The 27,912-nt window shown below is 32.8% G+C and overlaps 3 protein-coding genes across 7 annotated transcripts; 1 reads left to right on the top strand and 2 right to left on the bottom strand.

Moving 5' to 3' along the window:
* Window positions 1–4,312: 4,312 nt before the first annotated feature.
* LOC129293631 (protein SEEDLING PLASTID DEVELOPMENT 1) lies at window positions 4,313–9,999 on the bottom strand. The gene is made up of 9 exons (XM_054931693.1): window positions 9,329–9,999; window positions 8,696–8,910; window positions 8,300–8,450; window positions 8,020–8,211; window positions 7,672–7,834; window positions 7,319–7,569; window positions 7,003–7,179; window positions 6,753–6,914; window positions 4,313–4,754 (listed from the first exon to the last, which is right to left on the bottom strand). Exons 1-9 carry the CDS (start codon window positions 9,749–9,751, stop codon window positions 4,452–4,454), a joined length of 2,037 nt encoding a protein of 678 aa, XP_054787668.1. The 5' UTR covers window positions 9,752–9,999; the 3' UTR covers window positions 4,313–4,451.
* A 6,766-nt stretch (window positions 10,000–16,765) lies between these two features.
* Window positions 16,766–19,560, bottom strand: LOC129293749 (probable pectate lyase 12). 2 transcript variants are annotated; one of them, XM_054931846.1, is made up of 4 exons: window positions 19,471–19,560; window positions 19,257–19,318; window positions 18,946–19,105; window positions 16,766–18,010 (listed from the first exon to the last, which is right to left on the bottom strand). In XM_054931846.1, exons 3-4 carry the CDS (start codon window positions 19,062–19,064, stop codon window positions 16,777–16,779), a joined length of 1,353 nt encoding a protein of 450 aa, XP_054787821.1. In that variant the 5' UTR covers window positions 19,065–19,105; window positions 19,257–19,318; window positions 19,471–19,560; the 3' UTR covers window positions 16,766–16,776. The 2 variants fall into 2 exon arrangements, with proteins under 2 accessions (XP_054787821.1, XP_054787822.1); XM_054931847.1 differs by lacking the exons at window positions 18,946–19,105; window positions 19,257–19,318 and having other exon boundaries at window positions 19,471–19,559.
* Window positions 19,561–22,640: 3,080 nt separating this feature from the next.
* Window positions 22,641–25,955, top strand: LOC129293305 (SHUGOSHIN 2-like). Of its 4 annotated transcripts, none has more exons than XM_054931192.1 (15): window positions 22,670–22,795; window positions 23,037–23,157; window positions 23,256–23,431; window positions 23,529–23,566; window positions 23,659–23,767; window positions 23,899–23,922; window positions 24,031–24,099; window positions 24,206–24,241; window positions 24,347–24,434; window positions 24,522–24,579; window positions 24,684–24,865; window positions 24,943–24,997; window positions 25,091–25,170; window positions 25,247–25,301; window positions 25,395–25,955. In XM_054931192.1, exons 3-15 carry the CDS (start codon window positions 23,318–23,320, stop codon window positions 25,690–25,692), a joined length of 1,206 nt encoding a protein of 401 aa, XP_054787167.1. In that variant the 5' UTR covers window positions 22,670–22,795; window positions 23,037–23,157; window positions 23,256–23,317; the 3' UTR covers window positions 25,693–25,955. The 4 variants fall into 4 exon arrangements, with proteins under 4 accessions (XP_054787164.1, XP_054787165.1, XP_054787167.1 ...); XM_054931193.1 differs by having other exon boundaries at window positions 22,709–22,795; window positions 23,102–23,157; XM_054931189.1 differs by lacking the exon at window positions 23,037–23,157 and having other exon boundaries at window positions 22,641–22,795.
* Window positions 25,956–27,912: the final 1,957 nt, after the last annotated feature.

Below are 27,912 nucleotides of genomic sequence, written 5' to 3'. Positions count from 1 at the left end.
GATGGTGGATGCCTAAATGTTGTAAATCATCATGAAGGGCACAAAAGTCTCCTCCCTAATCAAATTGAAAAGAACTTTTTTGCTTTTGTGTGGTTGACATGTTAATATCAAGAGTCTTCGAGGGCTATAGGTTGGTTTTAGTCCTGTAGGTTATATGAGTTAGCTTAAGTCCTGGTATGACTTAAGTTTAAAATTTAAATATTGCTAAGCCAACTTATATTAATGGATGTTACACCATGCAATCTAAAGTTTTAACCTTGACTTTGCATGTCAAGAAGCGATACTCTTTTTGCTGAACAAAAATTAGATGACAACAGTTAGAAGATGCCATTATACTAAAAGGGAAAACTGAGGTGCAGTGTTTTAGAGTTCTACTTTTTTTTCTATAAAAAATACATATGTACAAGGAATAACTCTTGAATAGTTCTTTTACATATTATTGTATCAGGGAATCTTGTGGCAAACGTCTAAGGAACTTTGCACAAGGATCATATGCATAGTCTAAATTTTTATCAGCGTTTATGTACCTATGTTGCAGTACTATGACATCAGAAAGAAAAGTGAAGGGAGTCTTTGCTATGATTTTTCAAGTATGGAGAAGTTCTTGAACCAAATATCAGTTCGGGATGCTCTAGGGGTTGGAGTGGAGTTTGGTGGAGGAAATCGTGCATAGGGAGAATTGGCGGCAGTGGGAAACGACAGCTATAGATACAGAGATGATGAGACGGAGAGAGAACGAGAAGATGACGAGACCGAGATGGGAGATTATGATGTGAAGATGAGAGTGCGATTCTTTCCATTAGCCGAGAAGTCTCCGTATCTACTAGGAGTGCGGCATCTCTTCAATTCCCGATTGGAATGCTTCATACAGAATGGAATCGGAGTGGAAAGCACGTGTTCTCGAATTCAAAATGGAGAGAAGAAGCGGTCACATGAATTGAAATGAATTGTGATTTTTTTTTTTGAAAATTAATTACAGATCTGAAAAATGAGTTAAAGGGTGATAAAATTAAAAGAGTGGAATATGTAGAAAGTGGAATTGGTGAGAAGATGAAAGGAAGTCTAATGAAATCAAGAATCACTTAAGAAAAATATTAAAAATAAATAAAAAATAAAATAAAATAAAAAGAAAGGGAAATAAGATAATGAGATTTTCTCAGTTTATCCTCTTGCTTTTTCTCTCTACCATGTAGCTACCTATACATAAAATAATAAAATCAATATAAAATAAACTTTAGGGAATTAAAAATAATATTCAATAAAATTTAAAAAAATATGCAATAAATTTTAAAAAATCTCTAAAAATATTTCTTTACCCTTTAACTAGAAACATTACCCATTTATTTCAAATTATATCAAAACAAGTGCTCAAAAGTCAAGATAAAAGAGACAAAAGTGTATAAAATATATAAATTATCAATTGTAAAGTTTCAAATATTAAAGAGACTATGTATACATGATTTAAACTTTAAGGAAGTAATATATATAATTTAGCTTAATTTAAAAATAAAAGTGCATATTTAATCCTTTAACTTTATACAAGGTTCTTTCCAATATCTTAATTTTATAAAATGTGTTTTCAATCCTCTAATCTTAACAGTGTTAATTTTATTAACAAATAATGTCAGCATTAAACTTTTAAATTTAACAAAAACATTTTCAAATATACACATACCAAGTTTAATTTTTTTTTAAAATAACAATAGTTGGCACAAAAATTAGCATTTGAAACTAACGATAATAAGGTTAAAAGATTGAAAAGGTATTATATAAAAATAAAATCTTATATATAGTTAAAAAATTAAATATATACTTTTGCCTAATTTAAAAATATTTAGAAGATTGTATTATTTCTTGGTGAAATGTACAGCAAAGGACTAAAGTACAAGGAAGTGATCCAAAGCCTAACGAAGCGTGTGAATAAAAATTGAAATTTGACGATAAAATATTACAGGAAGCTCGAAAGAAGGTTCCCATGAGTCACAAATATTATGCCTCCATGTAGATTTTATATTTTTATGCTGATTAGCTCAGCAACGGTAATGATTAAAGAGAGAACGACAGTTAAGTCTCAAAACAATAAATTAATATCAGTTAAGTTTTTAACAATTTTTTTTAAAAAGTAAGTTAAAAATATCAATCCAAATTATTATAAATTTAAAAGTTTTAATTATAGATAAGTATTCAAATATCACATGTAACTTTTAGATAATAATAAAAATTTTTATATATAACTATTTAAATTGATATTTATAATTTATTTTGTAAAAAAAATTTGTCAGAGACTTAATTAGTATTAATTTATTATTTTGGAACCTAACCATCAATCTCCCATGATCAAATAATTGAAAGAAAAAAAAATAGACTCTATATTCATCTTTTTAGAAAGAGAATTCCGTTTTCAATTTGGTCCTCGGATTTGAAATGTTTTAAATCGTTCCCCGTAGTTTGTTGGGTCAGGGCTCAGGTAAGTTCTTTTCAATCAAGTTCTTGTTCTTGCCAGACAACCTCTGTTAGTGTGATGATGAGGGAGGGGTCAACTCAGTCAAACATTTTGCATAGGTCGCAATAGCTAGGTAATGAATGTAGGAGGGATTAGTTTAATAAGTTGGGGTTTCTTTGCTCAATCCGTAAAGCAAAGCAGGAACAGGGGCCCTCTTGTGAAGAATTATAAGAAGCTTATGAAAACATATCACAATTTTTTTTTTTTTTTTTTGGGTAACATATCACTATCTTTTACAACGACAGTTTACTTGGTAACTCAAACCCACTGTTAACCCAAAACAAAGTTGGCCAAAAAGAAAAGTTAACAAAAAAAAAAAAGGACATATCACGCCTTTCCCTCTTTCTAATCCAAAGCTTCTTTCTCACAAAGGTTAGCATCCCCTTCTCCTCAAGTACCAAGAAACTCCTCAACATACTCAAGAAACTTGGTACTCTGGTAACCAATTAAGAAACCTCCAAAATCCATTGACAAGAAAAGGTGGGGAAGAAACTTCCAAAATCGCCTTCTTCCCTCACCCTTGAAGTCAAGTTCCAATTCTTCATAGTGGGCTCTTCCATATTCTACCATGACCAAAAAAAAAAAAGGATTCTCCCAAGTTGATTTTCCTGGTTTGTCCTAGTGAATGTAAAATGTAGTATTATGAATTTATGATAAATATATTAAATGAAAAGATCCCAAAAACAAAATTAAGGCATGAATAATGTCTAAAACAACTGGAGGAAGTAGGAGCATTAGAGTGTAAAAAAAAAAATCCCACATCTAAAAGATTAAAAAATGGATCATGATATATAAAGCTTAGGAAATATTTAATCAAATGGCTTAAGCTATTTTGGTAGAATATATTATCTTTAAACATATTTAATATAAGAAATCTAACATGATATTATGAGCCATTCGATTGGGGGACAAAAAAATAAAAGATGAAAAAAATACAACAAAAAGTTTAAAAAAAAAAAAAGAAAAGAGAGAAGAAGAAGAAGAAGAAAAAGGAGAAGAAATTAAATAGACCTAAGGTCTCTGAGATTAAAAAAGTAAAAAAAAGAAAAAAAATAGAGAAAAAAATAAGAGAGAAAATATTAAAGCGTAAAAAAAAGTCTCACATTTAAAATATTAAAAAATGATCATTCCATATAAAGTTTAAAAAGTATCTAATTAGATCATAATATATAAAACTTAAAAAGTATTCAATTAAATAACTTAAGTTATTTTGACAGCTTATGCTATCCTTAAGCAGAAAGAAATCTAACGAGGAGGAAGAGCAAGTAATCACGAGAGAAGCTGCACCCCGACAAAAACAGAACAAGGACAACGTGAATAGCAATTGAGGACTTTTATTCACCTTCCTCCATCGTAATTGAGGCTGTGGCATGTTATGACCCAGTTTGTTACATGAAATTTAAAATATTATAGTGAACATAAAACAAATTTTAACTTATTTTTTGTTGCAAGAACTTGCTATGGAGTATTTCTAATTTCAGATAAAAAGAATAAGATTTTTTTAATAATAAAAAAGTGAGTCTTGATACATTTCAATGGACGTGGACATTTAATTCAATAATGACCATTAAAGCAGTAGATTTTTGTCCTTAAAATTAAAGCAGTAGATGAGATTACATGCATTTTTTAGCTAATTAGTTTACTGGCTCATTCATTGCATGTTAGATTTTCTAAACCTTTTGCGGTTTAATAAAAAATCAGATACATATTTTAATTGTTTTTTACAACAGATGGAAATAAAGAGAATTTGTATTCTCGGTGTACAATCAAGCTTCAGAGTCTTTTGTTTTTTTAACCAGCAAGATGAAATTCATTAATAAAGCTATTTTATTGATGTTACATGACAAACATGCTGTGAAGAATTGTATTACATGACTGTACAAGTAATGTTACATGTACAACATATGGCCGACAGCCGCGTGCTAGGATAGAAACAATAATTGAATTATTATTCAGGTAAAAGAGGAAGTCTGGTGACACTGGTGCCATTGCCACCTCTAGAAACCGACCTAGTAGTACTGGTAATCTTCCCGGAAGCTGAACCAGGTTTAGAGGGTTTCTTTGCATTCCCATACAGCTTCAAGGGCAGAATCTGCAACCTGGGGTTTTGTTCACTACCTGACTTTTCAGCAGACAATTGATAGCTCTTTACCAGTTCAAGCTGCCGGGCAATTATTTCAGAACGTCGGGGAAGAAGCTCCACCGGCTCTCCACCAGGAATCACGATGTATTCTATCGCAAGGCGGACCTCCTGTCAGCAAAATAAAGCTAACATCATTAATCAAACTAGAAAGCTTGCATATAATATAGTCCGAGCAATAATTTATTGAAAGGCAAACAACTGCTTTATATACATATATATATATATATATTTTTGTTGTGGGCCGAGGGTTAGGTGCAGCTTTTAACCTTGGCATGAGGTTATTGTTTTGAGAAGACACGAACAGCCGAGGACACAAAACACACCATATAATTGACTCGGTAGAGCCATAGAAGTTCATATAATGACTCGATATTGTTTTGCTTTGGTGTTTGCGTCTCTCTCTCTTTCTATAAGCATATATGTTAAAATTTTATCTTCACGCAGATGCGACCGACATGGATATGCTAACAATCAAGCTTAAATTATTTTGGTAAATCCACGACTCCTCAACCGCATGTTTGAGGGGCTCTTACAAGCGCAAGTTTGCACTTATTTGGATTATTACCTTTTATGAGCGGTACTATATCATATTTTATCCCCCATTTATGCTCTCTTCTAATGCGTTTTTTCTTTTATCAGATAGCAACTAAAGTGCCTCTTATTTGAGATTATTTCGAAGGCAAAATTTTATGAACATATTACATCTAACTAATTGCAACACATAATAGCTAAGATGTTAACTTCAGAAGATAATAGTTTCACTACATGAATTGAGGACAAATAAAATCCTACCTAGCAGCATGCATGATTCACGACAATGACTAGTTTTTCTTTTTTTGTTCTCTCTCTCTCTCTCTCTCTCTCTCTCTCTTAAGAATTACAAACAAGTCACAACAATAAGTCTAATCTCACTAGGTGGAATAGACTATATGAATTATAAAATGTCATTGTGCTCTATCAACAATTAAATCTTTGGGTAAATTAAGGAAAATCAATTATTTCTTCAATCTCATTTACATGTCATACTTCAATAGTTACATGTCAAACTTCTGCATTTACAAGTGGCCAAGACCTGTGGGTAATTAATTATCTTATTTATTACTGATATGTAATTTTCCTTTTTCTCTCCAATAAGCAAACAGATTTAGCAGCCATACATTCCTGTTTAACCAACAGAAGCGCAGACAGGGGTGGAATTACCTATATGGTGAGGGGGGCCAACTCTATATACCTCTTCCCATATGTTCATATGGGTCTCCAAATATTTAGCCCCATAAAAAAGTTTTAGAGAGGATAAAAGAAGCCTAATATGCCTAAGTGCAATACATACATATACTTATGTAATATTCCTACCTATTCTACTTAGAAGATAGAGAGAAACTAGTTTTTTATTCTATTTACAAGTTATGTTATTAAACTTTTTATCATAAATTTTCTCTTTTATCCTTCATTAACAATTTATACATATACATACTCCTATCATTTAAAAATATAAGACACTTTTTTAAGTTAGATGTTAAAAAACATTGGACATTTCTAATTTTTAATGTATAATTAATGAGTTTTTTCTCTAAAAATACATTTAATTAAATAAACCACTCAACTATTTACCTTTAAGAGAGACACCATATTAAATAAGAACAAATATGGAAAGAGGTATCAATTTAAAAATAATTAATTAACTTATTTGGAGGTATGATTGGGTTAAATATATCTTATATTTTTCAATGGAAGCAGTATATTTTTTTACAAAAATTGGCCCCTCCTCAACATCAAGGCTGGTTCCTCCCGTGAGCGCAGAACACGTAAAAGCAGGTTCTATGCTAGCTTTTTACTATTCAAACTCATAAAGACTGGCTCTCAAGCTTCGGCCCATGCCCATAATGAAGAATAACCATGTTTCAATTAAAACCATTTTCCAATAAACACTGAAATTGTGACGATGCATTAATTAAACAGTCACTTTCCGATTATAAAAAATAATAACAATAAACAGTCACTTTTCATGATGCTAGATTGCACAACAGTGACAACACTGACCCACAATTGCATGCAGATTATGGAATAGACAGAAGAGCAATCATGTACTAAGAAACAGGCCTGTACCTCCAAAGCATCAATCTCTTCCAAAGATGGTTTTCGTTTTGGTTCATCATCCTGAATTTCAATATTTAAGGAGTCACTAAGCTGCTTCTTTGACGTAGGGCCAAATGATTCTAGCCCAAGGAGCATACGCACTGCCTTGACCATTTGTGCCATGGTATTTGACTGAAAAAGTTTGAAATTAAAAAGGAATCAAGTACCAAAATACAGGATCGTATGCTAGTTGGGAAATAAAGAGGAAGTGAGAGGTCACCTTAATAACAAATACGGGCAACTGGTGGAATTTTGCGACTCCACGGATCCATGGATTCTGTCGTAACTCAGAACTGGACGCTAGAATTGCATCAGCAGCTCCAATATCACCAGTTGCATCTATTGCATCCTCAAGTCCCATCACCTTAGCTACTTGAAGTAGATCAGCTTCAAGGATCTAATCTCATAAAAGAATAAGAATTGTCCAAAAAAGAAATATTAAGTCACTTGTCAATTAAGGCAGTATTAAAGTCCTTGATAAAATGTCCAATTCCGTATTACTTTATCAAGGACGTACAAACTTTAAAACAATTTACCTTGTAAGTATACACTTGCAGAGGAGCACTCCTCTTGATCCCAGATCTACTAGAGCTCCATTTCTTGGACCAAGACCAAGTAGAAGGATGATCTTTCTCTTGCTCACTGGAGTCTTCATCAGCATTTATGCTATTTTCATCCGTTGAATAAGGTCTGTCTCCATTGTCTTTTTCAAGCATTGGAGTATACTTCACTGAAGAATCATTGGCAAGGTCATCCCACTGACGAACTTCATACAATGGAGATTTTCCTGTAACACATAACTTTTCTGTTTAAACTTAATTTTACAAACATATAAAAGTAACATATCAGTTAAGTTTAATTGATATTCTGTTAAGGGAGCTGAGAGTACCTGCCAAAATGGCATCCACAGTTGCATCTAATCTATGATGAACACGACATTCAGTTTTTGATATCATCTCTACCGCACATGTAAATGTAGGAGGTCCTTTCCTTTCAAGAATTGTCTTTTGTACTTTTCTTTTCCTTGCTTCCTCATCCCCCAGGGTCACGCTCTATTGAAGAGAATGTCCATTAAATATTACTAGCGTGGCAAGCTTACATATCCCTTTAAAATATTCTTTCAAAATTCAAGATTGATTCTCTCTTTGAAAATGGAGTAACTGAAGAAGCAAATCAATAGTATATAATAACCAATATAAATAACAAAACTGAGGTAAATCCTAGAACAGCTTTAGACCTCTATACCACCAACAAGAATCTGTAGAGAAGGATTTTTTATTATGCTTTCTATGGTCATCCCATGTGCTGTTCCAACCAATTGAACTCCTCTTTGAGCAATGGTACTGGCTGCTAATGCTTCAAGCTCAGTCCCAATTTCATCTATTATGATGGTTTCAGGCATATGGTTTTCAACTGCTTCAATCATAATCTGCATAAAGGAACAGCATGAGTAACACTGCAAAAGACAGAAAAATATAAGAAGTCTCAAAATACAAGAGATTGAGATTAGTACTAACATTATGCTGCATATTCACATTGGGAACTTGCATTCTCCTTGCACGACCAATGCCTGCGTGAGGGATATCGCCATCACCTCCAATCTCATTGGAGGTATCTACAATGACAACACGCTTTATAAACTCATCTGCCAGCATCCTCGCAATCTCTCTAAACAAACGAAGCCACATTAGGCATGCCTACCAGCCAATCAAAACGCGACTAATAATTTAATGGCCAAAGATGCCTATAAACAATTAAATACATTTATCTTTCTTTAGTCTTTTAACTTATTTTGACATTCACTAGACTACTTTGAAGTATTGAACCAATGTGCCATGGACTTATAAGCTCTACATAGTATATAGCACAAACTAAAGGAGACCCTTACAAATTTATCCATTGACAGGTATTACCTGATTAAGGTTGTTTTGCCCACTCCAGGAGGTCCTATTACCAAGATGGATCCTCCATCCTCCACTAAATCACGTATGATTTCTGCACTACCAGTTACAGCTCGACCCACCCGGCACGTGAGGCCAATAATTTGCATTTTACGATTACGAATTGCACTTACACGATGTAAAGAGCTATCAATACCCGATCGGTTGTCATCAGAAAACTCGCCAACCTAACACGATAACAAAAATTCTCTGAAAAAGCAGTAAATCTCAACTTCCATATACAATTCACTTCCATAAAGATTTGATAGAATGATACAAAGGATCTCCAGCTAGAGTAGTAACATGGGAAGATATTAATCAGTAGCCCAATAACGACACCAGGGGAAGTTATTTCAAGTCAAACAATTGAACTATAATTTTAAGTTGAAACAACCAAAAAAAAAAATTTCAAAAAGGCTCCATCAAACAATAGCGTCCGACTCCGTCCACGCTACCCTCCTTATCTATCCGAAGGTTGCACTAACCCCGCATGGACATTCACCAGAGGAATCAAATCACGTCGTGTTAATGAGCTAATCCGTCTGGATATTAGACTCGCAATTTCTAAGAAAATGGCCAATCATAAAGACAGATACGTTAACACACCTTGGAAATCGCATGGCGTAAATCATCGTGCCTGATGGGCTGTTGCGAGATTTCCCAATCACCAAACGGGAACCTAGCAATAGGCTTCCTACCCAAATCCATGACGACCTCGATGAGCCCACCAAGTTGATCGTGGCGATACAATTCCTTCCTCATTTTCAAAGGCAATAAATCGAGGAAGAGCTCTAATTCGGAAACAGCCTGAGGGCGTGAAGTGGAAGGCAGGTTCGAAGAAGTTGAGGAGGAGGCATTTCCGGAAGAGAATCGTTCAGAAGGTCTTCGAATTAGCGGGGAGGGAATCGAGTCAGAAGATAGATTGGATGAGCGGATCGCTCTGAGGGAATGACGAGTTCGACGAAATGACGAGAAGCGCCAGGAAGAGTGAAGATCGATGATGACAAAATGGGAATTCAAAGCTCTCATTCTGGTAAGCGAGGCTGAGTCGGGTGTCGGATGTGAAGAGGAGAGATGAGGAAGGAAGAAGGGATTCGAGAGAAGAAGATTCGAAGGAATCTGCCGTGGGATTGGATTGTGAAGGAAGGACTTGGGAAGAACATCAGTGAGAACGATCCACGTGGGGCTGCCATGTCAACCACACGTTATTTGGAGTAAGACACTGGGAGATTGTTTCCGTTCACGGCTTCCGCTCTCCACCTGCCTTGTTTGAATTCTTCCGCTCTCTTCAATATCATTCCTCATCCAGAGGGATTATTTAAGCAAAGAAGAGCATGCCTCAAGTGCACCCTCTTTGGAATCTCTTTTCTTATTTTCTACAGATTGGTGCAGAAGAATTTAAATTCGATGACAATTTATCTGAATTATTAAAATCTAGATCAACGATTAAAATAAATTCACGTATTTATTAATCTTAAGTGGAGTACAAATTCATAATCATTTATCTGAATTTTAATAGTTTAAATAATACAGGCATTCAATAACTGTATTAAGTACAATCATCGAATTCAAATCTTCAGAAGCTAATTGAAGTTACCAAATAATAACATGAAAAGGTAAACAAAATCTTACTAGTTCGTACTTTCATAGCTACAAAATTAGTTGTAATTGATAATTAGTTTAACTCATATTTAACAATCAACAATCGTTAAGTAAGTTCCCATCATATAAAAGGGATGATTATATTTGATGGTTGTTACCAATTGTCATATATAAGTGCTCAAATTTTAAACTATTAACTAGTAGTGTCAGTTATGGATAAAAAGAAATTATATATATAATTTATATGAGATAATGTTAATTATGATACCTTTTTTGTCTTTTCTTCTACGTTTACCAACAATATGAGATTCCTGAGCCATACAACAAAGGTGCCTACCACTTCTCCTACAATCACTACCTCAATCGTAGGCATAGGCAATTGATAGTTGGCATCAAGAGGTTTGTTGATTAACCCTCACACATGATCCACAAACATTGGCACACTATGTATGGTAGTCTCTTCTGCGACATTATACAATTTCCCTACTACAATCTTATGTCGGTTTGGGCTATTTGCTAAGAAAAAATAGTCAGACTCGCCCTAAACTTACAAAAGCATTAAGTTAAAAAAAAATAATTGTGAACTAAAGTTACTATAAAAAAAATACTACCTCAAGGAGCTTTTTGAGAGGATGAGAATGCCAGGCCACTGTATAATTGTCTCGCTTGTTGGTGGGAGAAATCTCGAAAGATAGGTTCCTAGCTCCTTGGAAATTGAAAAATTCTTTCAATTTCTCAATCAATTTTGCTTGTCTTCTTACCTCTTGTTTCAGCTCATTAACCTCTTCTGTAATAGCCACACCCATGGCCTTTTTCTTTGGTGGTGACCCTAGTATTTGTTTTCTAGTGACATTAAGGCCAATACTTCTAACACAATTAGGGTGATCTTTATTGCTCAATGTCCTTTCCAATATATCTTCACCTTTAGAGACTTCTTTTGCAACCTCACCTTTAGAGACTTCTTTTGAAACGGCAACCTCAGCATTAATAATGTTATATAAAGAAGCACATGCATATGAATAAACTTATTTGATAATTTAATCACTTAAACACTTATAACTTTTTTGGCAAGCTCTCAAACTGATTTGTGAACTATATTTCCAAATTTGTCAATTCGATCCAATATAAAAAGTCTATGATGGGATATAGTACTTTCTCCCGTGCCTTCTTGCTCCAGCTATATATAGGCATAACTAAAAAAACACCAATTAATAAACTTATTAAATAAAAAAATTAAATAATTTTATTAAATAAAAGTGATCCTTAATTGAAATTCTTTTAAGAGTCGTCTAGCAACAAAATCATCACAATGTTGTTGTTTAACCAATGGAATTATTAAATCTAGGACCACAACACTAATGTTCCCTTCAGCCTTCTGTATGCATTTCGTTGCTATGAAATACTGGAAATATCACAATGGGCTCGCAGCTATGTTCATGACATAATGTCTTCAAATGCCATCAATCTCAAATGCTACTTGCACAACAATACAATCAACTTATCATTGATATAAATTGTAATATAATTCACACGTGTGTGTGTGTGTGTGTGTGTACACTACCTTTACTTGTCTCCAAATAAAATTCTTTGAAGCTTCATTTGCTTTGAGCCAAGTACTAATTGATAATCATATATTTGCTTTAGCCATGGCACCAATATAGCTTGTGAACTTATTTCTATTGGTTTTAATCGGTTACCCTTTAACATTGCATGGAAGCTCATATTTCTTTCCAGCCAACCTCTTTCTAGTCACCTCCTCTATAAGTACCAATCATTTCTTAATTGCCCTAGCCTCAGCTTGTTGAGAATCTTGACTCATAGAAACTTTGGATCTAATATGCTCATTACTAGCAAGAGAAAGGGGGTCAACTAAGAAATCAGTAGTAAAGCTAGGCTCATTAAGCACAATAGTGGCATCAGGAATAATAAGGGCATCGGACACACTTTTACATTTGTTTTTTAAGCCATTCACTTGTTACATATAAGAACACACAAGTTAATTAAGTAGATAATAAAAAACATGTAAGTTACAACTACAAATTAATTAAGTAAATAAAAAGCACACAAGTCACTACTACAAATCAATTAAGTAAATAAAATAACACACAAGTCACAACTATAAATTAATTAAATAAATTAAAAAAACACACAAATCGCAACTATAAATTAATTAATTAAATTGAAAAATGCACATACTTAAGTTAATTTTTTGTCCTTTTCTTGTTTTTTTCACTTTGACAGTAACCCCCTTAATCTTTTCTCAAACTCTTTTTTCTCTTTTTGAAATTCAAATACCTTTATTTTAATCATATCTCATATTATTGGCATTATCTTCAATTAAATTACTTTCAAGTAATACTCTTACAAATGGATCATCCTCAACAATAATTTATCTAGCATCATTAACCTCTCCAATTTCTTAATTTGTCAATAAAATAATAGACCAACCTGATTTAACAAGATCAAGAATATAGAATACTTGTCAAGCTTGTGATGTCAAAATGAAAAGCTCAATTTTAGATCCTTCTTTATTAAGATTCATCTGTATGCAGCTTGATGTGTCATCAAACTTTAAGCCACTTTTGTAATCAACCCACTTGCATTATATGGCAAAAGCACCAAATGCCTTCTCCGGACTCTTTTCATTATCCTTATAGCATGATGCATTACATCTAGGACAATGACTTAATGATGCATATTAATTTCTAAACAAAATGCAATCATTAGGATAAGCATGTAACTTCTCATAGCTCATGCCCATAGATAGCAAGATCTGTTTTGCATTGCATGTTCGTGTTGGAAGATTATTATCCTTTGGTAGCATTTCATTGAATAAGTAAAGGAAATTTTATGAAAATTGTATCAATCAAACTGCCTCTTGCTTTTAAGTTGGTCAATTTTGAGAATTCAATGCAATTATTGTACAAAGGTGTCCTTAATTACATCGCTTTTTACTACTAAAAAAAATGAAATAAGTGACGGATGAATCCGTTATTAATTAGCAAAATTTATCACTAATTTTACCTTTAACGGTAGATAGTTCCTAACTACTTTCTATCACAAATATGGCATCATTAATTTTGTGACAAACACGAATTCATCACTAATTTAATGATGTGAAATATCTGTCACTAATTAATAACTATTTGTTGCTAAGTTATTTTATAATAAAAAAATTTTGTGAGTCCAAACACTGTCATGTCACCTCCCCATATCATGTCTCAAGTACACATCACCCCCACCACTTGCCACATAATTGCCACTTGATTCTCCATGCCACGTCATCGCCATGTCAACAATTTATTTTCATTCTCTTTGCTTGTAATATTACCTCATCTCGAATCTAAGACATCCATGTTTTCATTTGCACCTTTTGTTAGTTGAGCTGTAATGATTTTTCATTATTAATAAGAAAAATTTAATATATATTATTTAATTAAACACATATATTTAACCTAATATATTTTTAATATATTATTGTTTAAATATGTTGATAATACATATTAATTCATACACACAATAAGACATATAAATATATAAATTATTATATATTATTAGTTAATAAATGTATTATTTAATGTCAATATATATTTTATGAAAATAAATATTTATTTATATCATTTTATATTATCTATGTTATAATTAAATTATTTTTATAAGATAAATATTTTATTTTTATATTTGAATTTAAAAAATAAAATATTTTTTTATTTTTTTCAATGTCATTTTATAATATATATTTTACTTATAATAAGAGAAAAAATTATTTATGCACTTATTTAATTTGATAATTATTAATATTTTATTCATGTAATTATCTCCATGTATATTATAAATTTTTTATTTTTATATAATATTTAAGCATATTGTAGTGATCTTTTAATTAAAAATATCTATCACTAATTTTTTATTAATATAAAGATTTAGTGATGGTAATTAGTGATGGATTTAAATTGATTAATAAATTTATAAAATTTGACCAAAATGTGACGACATCATATTTTTATCACTAATCCATCATTAATTTATATAATTAGTGACAGATTTTAGTTCATCACACAATTTTCGTTACTAATACCTATAATTAGTAATGGATTGGAGATCCATCACTAAATGTCCATCACTAATTTTAATTTTTTTAATAGTATTTCAACCTTTCAAGTATTTCAAGATAGTCCTTGAGTTCTTCATCAATCACATTAGCCATCTCTTCAACATGATCTATCTCTTTTATATTTGTATCAAAATCATGTGACACAAAACTATTATGACTACTTTTGGTCACATTCCTTATCTCACCATGCTTATGCTAATAGTTGTAAAATTAATCAAGTCTATGACACTAAATGATCTTTCAACTCACTCTTGCCAATTTGCTTCAAAAGACCACATCTTACACAAGGGCATACAATAATGTTATAGTCATCTTCATGCTCAAGTGCAAACCTAATAAATTCTTTAACCCCATCCAAATATTTCTTTGACACTCAATTCACAAACATTCATATCTTATCCATAATCCCGATCTATCAAAAATTAATTTGGGAAATGTAATCAATGGCTCAATCATATTATAAGAGTATTTGAGACAAACACAAGGAATATTAATTACTTAAAACCACCTATGAGTTATGAGCCACTACATGCAACATAATCCCCTCTTAAGCTAAATTAAAATAAATACTTATAACTATACTTAATTTTTTGAGAAACTAAGTATATACTGCAAGTATTAAATGAAAATTTAGTAATATAACAATTTAAAAATGAGACATTCTAGGCATATGCTCTCTATTCATATTTAATTCCATCCCTATTCAATTTAATAAACATAATTATTTAACTCAAATCAATCACAACAATTTACAACTATGTCAAATTTAATTACTTTTAAACAAAAAGCTGGTAGCATAAGAGTTAAAAATGTGACTTTTTTGAGGCATTTTGCCATCACTTTATACTAAATTTCAATCCTATATAATTGAATCGAACCCAATTCAACTCTATTCAACCATAGCGACAAAAGCAAAATTCACAATACAATAAAATAAAACATATATTAATAAAAAATACAATTTAAAAATTGCTTTACATTTGCCTAAAAATAAATCAGCAATAAAACTACCAAACTAGTAATACATTCTTGGTCCAATAGACATTTTAAAGTAACCCATAACAACAATTCAAATTAATCCCATAATTCTCTTCAAATTTTCAAAATTATTATGTATTCATAAATTTGAGCAATGGAGAGTAAGAAAGGAAGAGAAAGGTGAAAGAAGCATGCTTACCTAACATCGACGAACAGTATGGACGCCGATGGAAGAGGTGAAATAAAAAATGATGGAGGAGGACAAAGACAGCACTCGAGAGCAAATGGGGTACACCTAAAACAAAGGGGATGGGATAAAATCAAGCTAGGAAAGGTGAAATCGACATGGGTACGCTTGAATCTCACTGAAGTAGACAAAACAGAGATGATGAACAGAACGACGGCGAGTTTGAAGGAGAAGAATGGGTGGGTTTTAAATCAACGTATTTGATAGTTGACTATTTTAATAGTCAAATATATTTCACAAAGTTTGACGATTCAGTGAAGTAACCATCAAATATATCAAATTTTAATTTTAAATCAAACTATTTTTCAACAAGTTTGACAATTCTTTTACCAACCATCAAACTTGTAACTTTAATGTTTATTAGGTTTGACGGTTGTTATGTGAACTGTCAAATAAGCCAAATTTTAAAATCCTATCTTCATATATTTAACAATTCTTCAAATAACTGTCACATTTGTGGTGTCATATGTATGAATTTAGATTCGATAACTGTATTTAATACAAACATTAAATTTTTACCATCTGAACTATTAAAATTCAAATCAATAGTTATAAATTTATACTTTACTTAAAATTAATAAATGAATAAATTTATCTGAATCGTTAATTTATATTTTAATAGTTTAGACAGTACAAGTATTTAATGTCTGTATTAAGTATAGTAATTGAATAAATTTATACTTTTGTAGTAATGCTCCATGATTTCAGTCAAGCGGAACTTATTCGGTAAAAATGACTGAAATAAAGGAAAAGTGATGAGTTTTAGCATTATATATATCATTCTTATTTACGCAGATGGATACATTGATATAATATTAAATTAATGGTATAGAAATGAAACAAGATTGTGGCTACAGCTTGCCATTAACTTTTGGCGGGCGTCATGCAGCACCCTTAACTTTGTCAGCTGTTAACATAATTTTGTTAACTTTCTTCCCTCTGTTTTTTTCCCCTTGTGCTCTATATGTGAAACGGAACATTCTTTGATTATCATCCATTTCCTAGCTAACACGGGTGGAAGATGATGAAAGAGTTTAGGTGTTTTGTTTTGTTTTCAGCTTGTATTAATGGATTTTCAGTTTCTATTTGAAAAAAGAAAAAAGAAACGAAACATTAATCGAATACATAAACTAATAAGAATACAAGAGACAGGAGGGGGGAGGAGGGTGGCGCAGCAGCATTATTCAAAATCACTCCGTTCTGGAGGAACAGCGGATACACATCACCACTTTCCCTGGGATCGTTGAAGACGCCGGCGTTGAGGGTGAGGAGGTCGATATGAAGGGCGGATTGGGGTGGGAGAGACGAGTCCTGCGCGTACTGGGTGCTAACCCAATCGCCGGATGCCACGAAGTATGCTCCGTTCATCATGAGGTCTCCCTCCGTTTTCCAACTCCAACTCGCCCACTCTCTCTCGTCCGCGTCCACCCTCTTGGTCACCTCTTTAGCATTAGGATTGGCCGGAGCACTGTAGCGGTTCCCCTGGCTGTTTATGGTGGGCCTCGCACTGCCGCCGATTGCGTACATTTCCCACTGCGTATAATCGTTGTTCACCACGTGTACGTACCCGTGCCTGCATCGTGGCATCCGCTGCACCAGCTTCTCCCCGAAGTGATTGAACGCTACTGTCACCTGCATCCTCCTGTCCCCTGTATACCTATCGTCGTGCCCCAACAGCATCACCTTGTCGTGGTGTGAGAATTGGTTGTTCGATATCGTTATCCCCGTCGACCCCATTATCGCGTCTATTAGGCCGTCCCTGCAATACGCCAGCGTGCAGTGGTCTATCCAGATCTTCTCCGACCCATAGATCGACACCCCGTCGCCGTCTGATCCCCCTCTCAACCCTGCCTTTGTTGGACTCGCCCGTATCATACCTTTGCTCGACGGCCTGCAGTGGTGGATATGCACGTTGTGGATGATGATGTTGGTGACGTATTGCAGGGTGATGCAGCCGTTGCCGATGATGTGCACGCTGGCGCCACGCCCGTCCATGGTCTTGAAGCTGTTGAACATGAGCTCCTGCTTAAGGGCGATCATCATGTTGCCAGCGAACACGATCCAGAGGGGCATGTCTTGGATTACGGCGTGCCGAAGAGTTCCCGGAGCTGGGTTCACCGGGTCGTCGTCGGATGGGTCGGTGACGATGTAGAACTGGCCGCCCTTGCCACCAGCAGCGTCGGAGCCGAACCCAATGCCACAGTCCGCCAGCTTCTGGCGGTCAGCTGCCCAGTTGGGGTCGCATCGCCAGCAGTCGTCGATCGGGTTGCCGGTGAGGCAGCCGGGAGCTTGATCGGATTTTCCAACCGAGAGGAGTTGTCTTCTGGAGAGAGATGCGTTGATTCTCCTGCAAGCAAGGGAAACAAGAAAGGAAGGTTCAGATGGCGCGAAAGCAGAGATGCTCCGCTTTTGTTTGGATGTCGGGAAAATCAGTGTGAAGACGGAGAAGGTAATTATGTTTGGGTTATGTTGTTTTCATGCAAAACACTGAATAATGAAACGTCCCTGGTGAGTAAAAAGTAGGCAAACCAATGCATGGATTTAATAGTGTGCGTGAAGGTAAAGTTTTTGAAGCCTGTTCTTATCGGATTTTGGATTTTGTTTTCTTTTTTCACATAAAACGCTTCAGAATCAGAGATTTTTATATGAAAAAAAGGCTATGCATGGGTGTGATTGTGTCGAGCGCACAAAAAATCAGACCAAAGTAATAAGCGAGAGACTCGTCAAGCGATTTTTGGTTTCTGCTATTCTATTTGAAACTGATCAATATTTTATGAGTTCTCTTTACTCTGTTCTTTTTTTATCATAATTGTTCCCATCCAACAGAATACTAATGGACATATATATTGTTAAGAAAGAAAGGATGGGGTTTTAAGAGTGACATGGAAGTAAGATTCATGTGACAAAAGAAAAGCTTTCCATTTCTTAAACGGGAAGAGCCCTGGCATGAAATAGAATCAAGTGAAGAACAAAATGATGGGGTGGGAGAATCTGGAAATGTTTCATGATGTGGACCTTTATCTGCGGGAAGCAATATGCAAATGAGAAAACATGAAAGAATACAGATATTAAATCAAAACATTGTTAATATGTTCTGAGCCGCCAAAAGAAAACATATTGGAAACAGGAAAAGCAAGTTTTGGGCATAAAAGTGAAAGCCATTGAAATTTTTGAATAATGCAGAGACGGGATATTGTTGTTTTTTGCATGCAAAGTGTTAGAGGAGACAAACTAAACTCGGCAGCAGAAGAAAGTGTTGGAATTTGTGGCCCTCCTTCTCACCTTTGAACATCCATAACCACATGTTCAGGGCTGAAGGCAGCTTTGATGGGAGGGGGAGAGAGAGGGAAGCTGAGGAGCCATACCGAGAGAATAACGCAGCAGCCAACTGGAATCATCATGTCTGGTTTCTGTATATTCTCTGGAAGAATTCTGGGAAACTCTAATGGGGTTTATGTAAACCAAGATTTTAATAATGAGAACAGTGGTGTGTAGTTAGAGTAGATGATTGAGGGAGGGGGGTTTTTTCGTTTATTTGAAGAAGAAGCAAGAGATTATCAGCGGGGCGGTTGTCTTGGAGCCACATTCCTTACCTAGCTTGCTGACCGTACTTGCCGTTGGCCGAGAGCGAACTAACGAACAGCGTCAAAATATACTACATAAATTAACGAATTAATTAAAATGCATCGTAACCCAAACATTTCAAAAACAAAAAAAAACAAAAAAGAACATTGGACGCGCGTGTTTTAGTTGTATATATGAATGCGACAGAGTATTGTACGGAATATACGTATTCAATTCACGTACATCTCTTTTGCAGATAAATAGTGATTAGTGAGACGGAAAAGCAGGGCTTATGGCTATAGGCGCGAAAAGTGGGAACAAGGACGCTTTTTTGCTGCATGAAAATTAACTTTTTGGCCTTCTAGTTTTACGGTTAAATTAAACAGATGAAGATTCTTTGATTGAAGTTTGCCGGTTGTTTGATGAGTGAAAAGCCTTTTAATGAGGGGAGAGAAAAAGAATGAGAATTAGATGCTAATTAAGGACGAAGATTGTGACTTTCTGTTTCCAGGTGTGAAAACATGGAGGCGCCCTCCCTGGAAAGATTTCTTCTGCTGTCCTCCCTCTCGTCATTTATAAATTAAATTTTAAAAGGTTCATTTAATATTATTTACAAGCCACGAGATAATTTTTTAAATAATATTTATAAAGTATTTTTAAATTATTTTTTATGAAAAAAAAATTAATATAATATTATTTTTTAAATTTGTTATAGGAGTATATTTGTAATTCTTCACACTTTTATTCCTTATACTCTTTTTGCATTAATATTGATGAAATTGATAGAAATGATTTATAAAAAAAATCGAAGGAATAATCCTCAAGAATAGAAGCCTTAGAAAATGAGATGATCATAATATAAATAGACAATCATTTTAAAACTGAAACAGATAACACAAGTGCCTTACACTTAGTTGATCTGGTAATTTGAATCAAACTTAACAAGTTAGCCTGAAGTCGCCAAAAAATTTAGGACCGAGCTCACAAAAATAATATTTTTTTAATGTTCAGGCCTATTCGGGCTAGTTTGATGAGGCCAAAGAAAAATTTAAGCCAAGCTCAATCTGGTTCAAACTTGACCTGAATACTCGAATGCAAAAATAATATTTTTTAAAAATATATAAAATATAATAAATATTAATTAATTTTTTAAGTTCTATGTCATTTTATATTAAAATATCATATATCTCAGTGCATTACTACAGTTATTTTAAAATAAATAAATAATATTTATATTTTCATATTTTTATTATTTTTAATTAATATAAATATTTTAAAATAATATTTAAAATATATTTTAATATTTATTTTTATATTTTAAGACCTATTTATTTTTTTTAAAAAAGTTTCAAGTCCTATGCATCATTTAAGTATCTAAAAAGATGTATTTTATATTTTATAAAATAAGATAATTAATTTTAGAGTTAAAATTAAATTTAAAATAATTTTAAAAATAAAATTTGGACGTATAAAAATTCTTGATTCTACTACTAGATAAATATAATAAATAAAACAATATTCATGAATAAATATTTGGTTATCATCTATGTTAGACATGGTTAAAAATTAAAAATAAATTAGACTAAATACCCCTTATATGTAGGGGTTAAACAATATAAAAAATTAAAAAAATAATTCTCAAAAATAATATTTTACTCATAATTAAATGATTTAGTCTTATATAATATAGTGATAGCTATTTTTCTCATATTTTTAAAAACAAAAAGTACATTTTAGACAAAAGTTATTAAAAACTTTGAATTAATTGGGGTAATGAATTTAAATAAGTGATCTAATTGTGATTGAATTAAAATCAACTTAATAATAATTAAAATAATATAATTTAATTAAAATATATAAAATATTTATATATGACCATAATAAGAGTAATATTTAAATAACTAAGACATTAATTTACAAATAAAAAAAATATTTATTAATAAATTATATATAATATAATAAAATAGTAACAGAGTTACTTAAGTATAAAGTTGATAAGTTATTATTTTTTATTTTATTATTTTAAAATTAAAATAATATTTTATGCTTAACAGAATTAGTTGAAAACTAAAATTAGTTTAAAAAATAAAAAAATACTTTTTAAAAGTTTTAGGTATTTGGACCAGTCTGAATAAATTCAAGTTTGTGGGTGTTAAGGCTGAACTTGACTATATAAACTTTTTTTAAAAAATAGAATATTTTAAATCCGATTCAAATAAATACAATCTACCCAAATTATTTTAATTTTAGTAGCCATTAGGAAAAGAAAAAATGACAATTAGAGACTAGCCATTAATTACAATTATAAATAATAAATTGTTGAAATCTTTAATTTTATAACTTTAACTATATTTGAGTTAAAACATATAAAAATTAATTAAATAATTGATTTTTTGAAAATTAAGAGGTGAAAACATTTATCCACAGATGACATTAGGGCTGTGCAAAAGTCTCGTAGTCTTGTTTGGTCCGGTCCGACCTATGAAAATTCGGTCCTGTCCAATCCTGTAAAATGCTAGTCCTATGGGACTAAAAAGACCAAAAAGACAGGACTGATTTTTTTGGTAAGACCAGACTAGAGACCAAGCATCTAGACTAAGTGGTCCGGTTTGGTCCTATATAATTATTTTAATATAATTAAAATTAATTTATAAATTATTAATTACTAAGTCTTAGAAAAAAAAGTCTTAATCCTGCCTTGCACTTTGCACTCTGATAAAAAAAAACCTCAACACTGTTACTCAACAGCACTTAGCATCTCAGCCACTCACTCAACTTCGTTCTCATTCTCAATTTCTTCAGTGCGCCAAAGCCCTAGCCCCTGCCTATCACTTTGTACTCTGATCTTGATATGTTCGAACTTTGAAGGAACATGTCTCTGGGCTGATTTTTATTACTTCTGTTCTTGCTGATTTTTTTTCCTTTGGTCTATTTTTGGTCTTTCCTCTAATTTTTTATTGAAGTTATGTATTTAAATCATTTAGAGTTTGGACTGTAACTAAAATATTATTTTCTTGGTGTTAGAAATTATTATGGATTTATTATGATTATAAGTGTTTTTATTATCTTAATTGAGTTTGTTAAGTTGAAATAGATTATTGGTCATCATAGAGAAAAAAAAGAAAAAAAAAGGCCAAGTGAGTATTGGACTAACAGGACCAGTCTCCTAGTCCTATGAACCAAATCCAGTCTTGTTAATCTCTGAGTTTTTACAGGATCAGACCGGACTACGGGTTACTTAACCTAGTCCTTTTCATGAAAAGGACCAGACTCTGGGTTAGGCTAAAGTTCAGTCCTGTTCAGTCTTTTGTGCAGCCCTAGATGACATATTGAAGTAAATAGGTTCGGAGCGAACCTAACCAAATTCAAAGGAGGTTTGGATTTTGCTTCGGAAAGACGTTGTCTCTTCTGCGCAATCAATTCCACGATTCCCATTCCCTCGCCTCAGTTTCCCTCCTTCGATTTGAGAGAGAAAGAGGAACTGAGCTGATGAGTCAGGGTTACTAGGTACTCGTTCTCACTATGGAAGGAAGCGTCTTAGTTGATTCAGAGACGTGTGGCAGAGGAGGTGCGGCTTTGCACTATCAACTTCCCCCTGTTCTTTAATTTCAGTTTCTCTCTAAAAGTATAACCTTCTTTCGCGTGGGTTTAGGTTTTTTATGCTCTCTATTTTAGTTTCTTAGTTGATGTTTCAGAGTTACCCGATTGATTTCGACAAGATCTTTTTTTACTTCCATTAGGATTTTCCGGGCTTATCGATTGCTCAATTAGATCACCTTTGTCGTTGTGGGTTCTGAAATATGCATTAGGTGCTGTCTTAGGAAAGTCAATATCTGCTTTCTTTTGAGATTGCCAAGCTGATAATTTTATTAAGGTGGGCCACCAAATAGCTGAAGATCCAAAATTCTCGTTTCAATTTGCGGCTGCTGGGTATTTTTCTTTCTTGGTAGAAAGGGCAATATGGGTTTTGTTTTGGGGCGTTGGAGTGCTGTATGCGTGCTCTGGGAATAACATGAAATGGTTTGCAGGCAACAAAACACAGAAAGCAAAAGTGCTGAAGGGAGATTTTCTTGGGGGTCCAACGAAGAAAATGCTGACTGACATAACAAATTTGCAGCAGGAGCATCTAAAGCCATCAAACCAACCTGCAAAAAAGCAATCTGCTACCCTAGGAGTTGACGAGTCTACCGGCCAACTTCTGAAGGTATACTTATTGCAATTGTGGCATTTCAAGATTTCCTTCTATTTTCTGTAATTAGTTTATCACTTGAAGCATGGACTATCTTAAATATCCTTTGCAGGAAAATACCATGCTAATGAAGCTGCTGGCAAGCAGAAAGTATCCTCTGTTAATTTAATCTATTTTTATCTGTATTAATTGCTACTAAGCTGGCTGTTCTTTATTGGGCCTTCCTGAACTGTGGTTGGTAGCGCTATCATAGAATCAAGCAAAGCAGAGCTACAGAAATTGCAAAGCGATTTTCAGAAACTGAGTATGCAAAATGTGGATCTTGCTCGGGCAAATAGCCAGATGTTGGCGGTACTGTTTAAATGTTCTAATTTCTGAATATTTTACTCTAGCTTCCTACTGTGATGGTATATAATTTGAACAGGTTTGAATTTGAAATTGAATAAATAACCTTTCTAATGTCTTTTACATAACACATGCAGGAACTTAACTCTAGTAGACAGAGGGTAAGCTAATGTTTTAAATGCTCTCAGTACATATAACAGTTTAATGCTTTTATGTTGACTTTTATTTGTGTAATTGTGTTGAGTGACACTATGTTTGTTGCCATTCAGCTGAGGGAACTCCAGCTTGAATTAGGATGCAAAAATGGTATACTCAGAGCTGTGAAATTAGAATCAAAGGTCAGTTTAACTCATGTTATAGCTATAATGTGCTAATGAGGGAGTTAAAATAATTGACTATGTTTTAACCGTTACTTTTTCCATCCCCTCCTTGGAAAAAGAGCAGACTTCAAAATTGAAAGATGAAGTCACTGCAAATGAGGTGCTTTAAATAATCTCTTTATTATTTATGTTGATTGCTCTTTACTATTTGCTGCCTGCAACACTTATGCCCTTTTTTCACTACCTTCTGGTCTGAACATCTCAGAGTCAGCAATCAGGTCAAACTTTTAAAGCAGATGGAAGAGCGGATAATCTTTCCAATGCGAAAAGGATAAAAGTGTCTAAATCGCAATGTAATAATTGTACTTGACCCACTGTATCTATACAACTGCAAAACTTAATATATGTATATATATCCTAAACACGTGGATCTGATGTAGCTTCTGGAGCTGCTATCATTAAACAATCTATCGCCAAAGAGAAGGTTGACAAGCAAAGGTACGAATTTCATAATTACCTGCTATGCTGGAATAATGCTTGAAGTTTGACACTAGGCATGCTTAAGGAGGCTACTTATATCTCTCCTATGAATATACAAATAGGCGCTGTTTGAGGAGGCAGTCTGTGGGGTTCAAGCCTGAAGAGCCAGGGCTCACAGAAGATTCCTTAGAGACTGATAACACCAAATCATGTGTATCTCATCTAAAAGAAAATTTGGTTAAAAGGGAAGGACTAGCATCATCGGGAACAACAGTTAGAGAAGAAGCTGGAGTAGACACTGAATGTAATTGTATAAGACAATGTATCGTCTTGTTGTATTCTCACATCACCAATCTTTTTCTCATTTATTACTTCACGCAGCTGCAGGACCTCCTTCCATTGTGCAACCTCCCTTGGGGAACATTGAAAACAGAAGGTATGGTTATGTACATCTGATTTGAGTGTCTATAATTTGGATTTGTGATTAGTGGGATAATCCATTTATGTGGTTTTCATGAATTATTGGAAGGCAAAGTTTGAGAAGGCAATCTGCTAGGTTTAGGACTGAAGTATCAGAACCGACTGAAGAAACCAGAGAAGACACTGAACGTATTTGTTTCTAACATTTGTCAAATTTTAATATTCAGAGACTACCAAGCTTTTTTTTATTTGTTTACTCGTGCAGTTTCAGGGTTTCCTACCGTTGAGCAAGTTGACACAAAGGAGAATGTTGATGAGAGGTATGCTTGATTGCTTGTTTATGTTTAATTTGAATTGTTTGAATTTGTAATTTGAGTAACGAGAGGATTTATAACGACCACCCCCTCCTGCAGAATTATAAGAAGGCAATCTGCCAGGTTCAAGCCTGAAGATCCTAAACCAACTGAAGACTTGTTTGAGATTGATGATCCAAAATTTGCTGTCCTTTTACATGATAGCTTGGTTAAGAGAAGCAGTCCAACAACCTCATGTGTGGATTCTGGACAACAAAACAAGGAAAACAATTCCGTTAAGTTTGACCCTCAGGAAGTTCGAAGATCATCGGTTGGGAGGCCACTACGTCAAGCCGTCGAAAAGGTTCGGAGCTACAAGGAAATTCCAAGGAATGTGAAGCTGCGCAGAGCTGACTGAGTTATAGTTGGCTGTCTGTTTTATTTTCAGTCCTTGGCCAGTTTGTTGTCTGCTTGACAATTAGCAGTTTATAGATGTGAAAAGCAAAGTGAAGTCCATGGTATTAAAAATGCAAACCGAAGCCTGTTCTGTTGCGATCACCCCTTGATAATGAAATGGAGAACACGATAAACTAGATATGTGCTGATTACTGATATACTAGTCGACATTTATTTGCCCTTTTGATTACTGAATATAAACTACTAAAGTTCTTGGTGCTTCAATGGAAGTTTATCCTTTGACAAGGAAAAGGATACATTACTTTCCTCTGGCCATTGATATTATTGGGCCCTAAGAGCATTGTCGTATTTCGGCAAATGAAACGGTATAATTCCTTAGAAATTCAAAATATTCATAACTTGTACAAATGCTATGTTTCAGCAATTGATTTGGTTGGTCTGGTGACATTCATAACTTGTTAACTCTGCTGAAAACTAAAAGTCTTGGTTTTTGTTCGATTTGATATTCTTAATTCTTAGTAATTATTTCCAGCACTATCTATATTTTCTTTTTCAAAATTAAGGCAAAGACTTTTAAGTTTAAAAATATTAATAATGAGAATCAATTACAAAATTAAGGCAAAGACTTTTAAGTTTAAAAATATTAATAATGAGAATCAATTACAGGGCAAGAGATTATTTAAAAGTTGAAAAAACATAACTTTAAGTCCTATATTTTGTTAAAGTTTTATTATAGATCCATGTGTTCTTTTATTTTCAGTGTTTTAGGTTTTTATTTTTTTATTTTTTAATGTTCTAAATTTCTTTATGAACGGTGTTATAAAGATTTAAAATATTAAAAAATAAAAATATAGAAACTTAAAATATTAAACAAAAGGACAAGGATTTATAATAAAACTTGAACAAAATGCATGGACTCAAAGTTATACCTTCCTTTAAAAATTTCATTATGGTAGTTGATTAAAATAAAATATTTTAAATATAAGCTTAAATATTTAGTATTTTCCGTTTTCCTCCTTTCATTGTCTATTACATTTAAGCTTGCATTTAAACTTAAATATAAGCTTAAAATATCCGGTCTATTACATTTAAACTTCTAAAAGAAACATATACTGTCTCAATTTAGTTAAATATATGCTTGCATTATTTAGTGGCATAAAGAGTGAATCTCACATGAAAATAACTCATCAGTTTACCTAGGCACCAGACTTCCCACATTTTGGACAGGAGGGAGTACGCTACTGTGCTTTCACACCGGGCAAAACCATTGTTAAAATTTAGGGATTCGCATTCGGTACTTAATCGTGCTGCGGTGCTCATCACCTATATGAGTAATCTGACCCTTTATTTCAACTCAAAATCATCTCCACCGTTAATTTAAATTAATTTTTAAATATTTTAAATATTAAATTTGTTAAAATAAAAATTATAGAAAATTTTAATATTAAATTTAGATTGTCTTCGGTGCTCATTAGATAATGAGTATTATGATTTCCATCGCCTCTCTTGTAATCTAAACAGTCTAGATTTAAGTTTTTATTTTTATTTTATTATCAAAATAAAAATGTATAAAAAATGTCAAATTTTTAATAAATCTTTTCATGATCAATTTTATCAGTAAATATTTAATCTAAATAAACCAATTTAATATATATTTTTATAACTTTTACAAATTAATTATTTAAATGTACTGTAGATAATATAGACAGATGACAATCTAATTTAATATTAACTCTTTTGAGAATTTTTACAAATTAATTATCTAGACATAATTTGAAAAGTTAAAATTTAATATTAATTTTTAATTTTTTTTCATTTTAAAAAATATAATATTTAAAAATTAATTTAAAATCAATAGTAGATATGATTTTAAATTGAAATGAAGTGCCAGGATCACTCGTTTGAATGATGCGATGATCACCAAATGTAAATCCAAAATTTAGGGTGCAAGTATTTGCAAAGAAAGTTCAAGTGATATGATAAATGTTTTATTACAATATTTTATTCCAAAATCTGATTAAATGATAATATAAAATCTAAACTATACTATAAGTTCAAAAACGATTTAAACTTAAACTATACTCTTTTTGTTAAAAAATATAAAGTATTTTTAAAAAATTAAATATTAAAAATATAAGGTATTTTTACTCTTTTAGGGTATAATCATTATTTTTTTTACAAGTACCCTTATAGAATAAATTACTTTATATTTATTTTAGGG

Source organism: Prosopis cineraria, unplaced genomic scaffold (assembly GCF_029017545.1).
Source record: "Prosopis cineraria cultivar Desert tree isolate PC_DT_omini unplaced genomic scaffold, ASM2901754v1 PC14, whole genome shotgun sequence".
Classification (NCBI taxonomy): Eukaryota; Viridiplantae; Streptophyta; class Magnoliopsida; order Fabales; family Fabaceae; genus Prosopis; species Prosopis cineraria.
The sequence above is the reverse complement of the archived record's forward strand: the minus strand, read 5'-3'. Positions and strand labels throughout refer to the sequence as shown.

What these genes read in the sequence shown, in the direction of transcription:
- LOC129293631 (XM_054931693.1), bottom strand. Translation starts at nt 9,751, where the DNA reads ATGAGAGCTTTGAATTCCCATTTTGTCATCATCGATCTTCACTCTTCC. An exon ending in TACGCCATGCGATTTCCAAG is followed by an intron (nt 8,911 to 9,328) that starts GTGTGTTAACGT and finishes TTATCGTGTTAG; the next exon opens with GTTGGCGAGTTTTCTGATGA. An exon ending in TGCAAGTGTATACTTACAAG is followed by an intron (nt 7,180 to 7,318) that starts GTAAATTGTTTT and finishes TTATGAGATTAG; the next exon opens with ATCCTTGAAGCTGATCTACT.
- LOC129293749 (XM_054931846.1), bottom strand. Translation starts at nt 19,064, where the DNA reads ATGATGATTCCAGTTGGCTGCTGCGTTATTCTCTCGGTATGGCTCCTC. An exon ending in GTGGTTATGGATGTTCAAAG is followed by an intron (nt 18,011 to 18,945) that starts GTGAGAAGGAGG and finishes CCTTGCTTGCAG; the next exon opens with GAGAATCAACGCATCTCTCT.
- LOC129293305 (XM_054931189.1), top strand. Translation starts at nt 22,750, where the DNA reads ATGGAAGGAAGCGTCTTAGTTGATTCAGAGACGTGTGGCAGAGGAG. An exon ending in ATGAAGTCACTGCAAATGAG is followed by an intron (nt 24,242 to 24,346) that starts GTGCTTTAAATA and finishes TGAACATCTCAG; the next exon opens with AGTCAGCAATCAGGTCAAAC. An exon ending in AAAAGTGTCTAAATCGCAAT is followed by an intron (nt 24,435 to 24,521) that starts GTAATAATTGTA and finishes GATCTGATGTAG; the next exon opens with CTTCTGGAGCTGCTATCATT.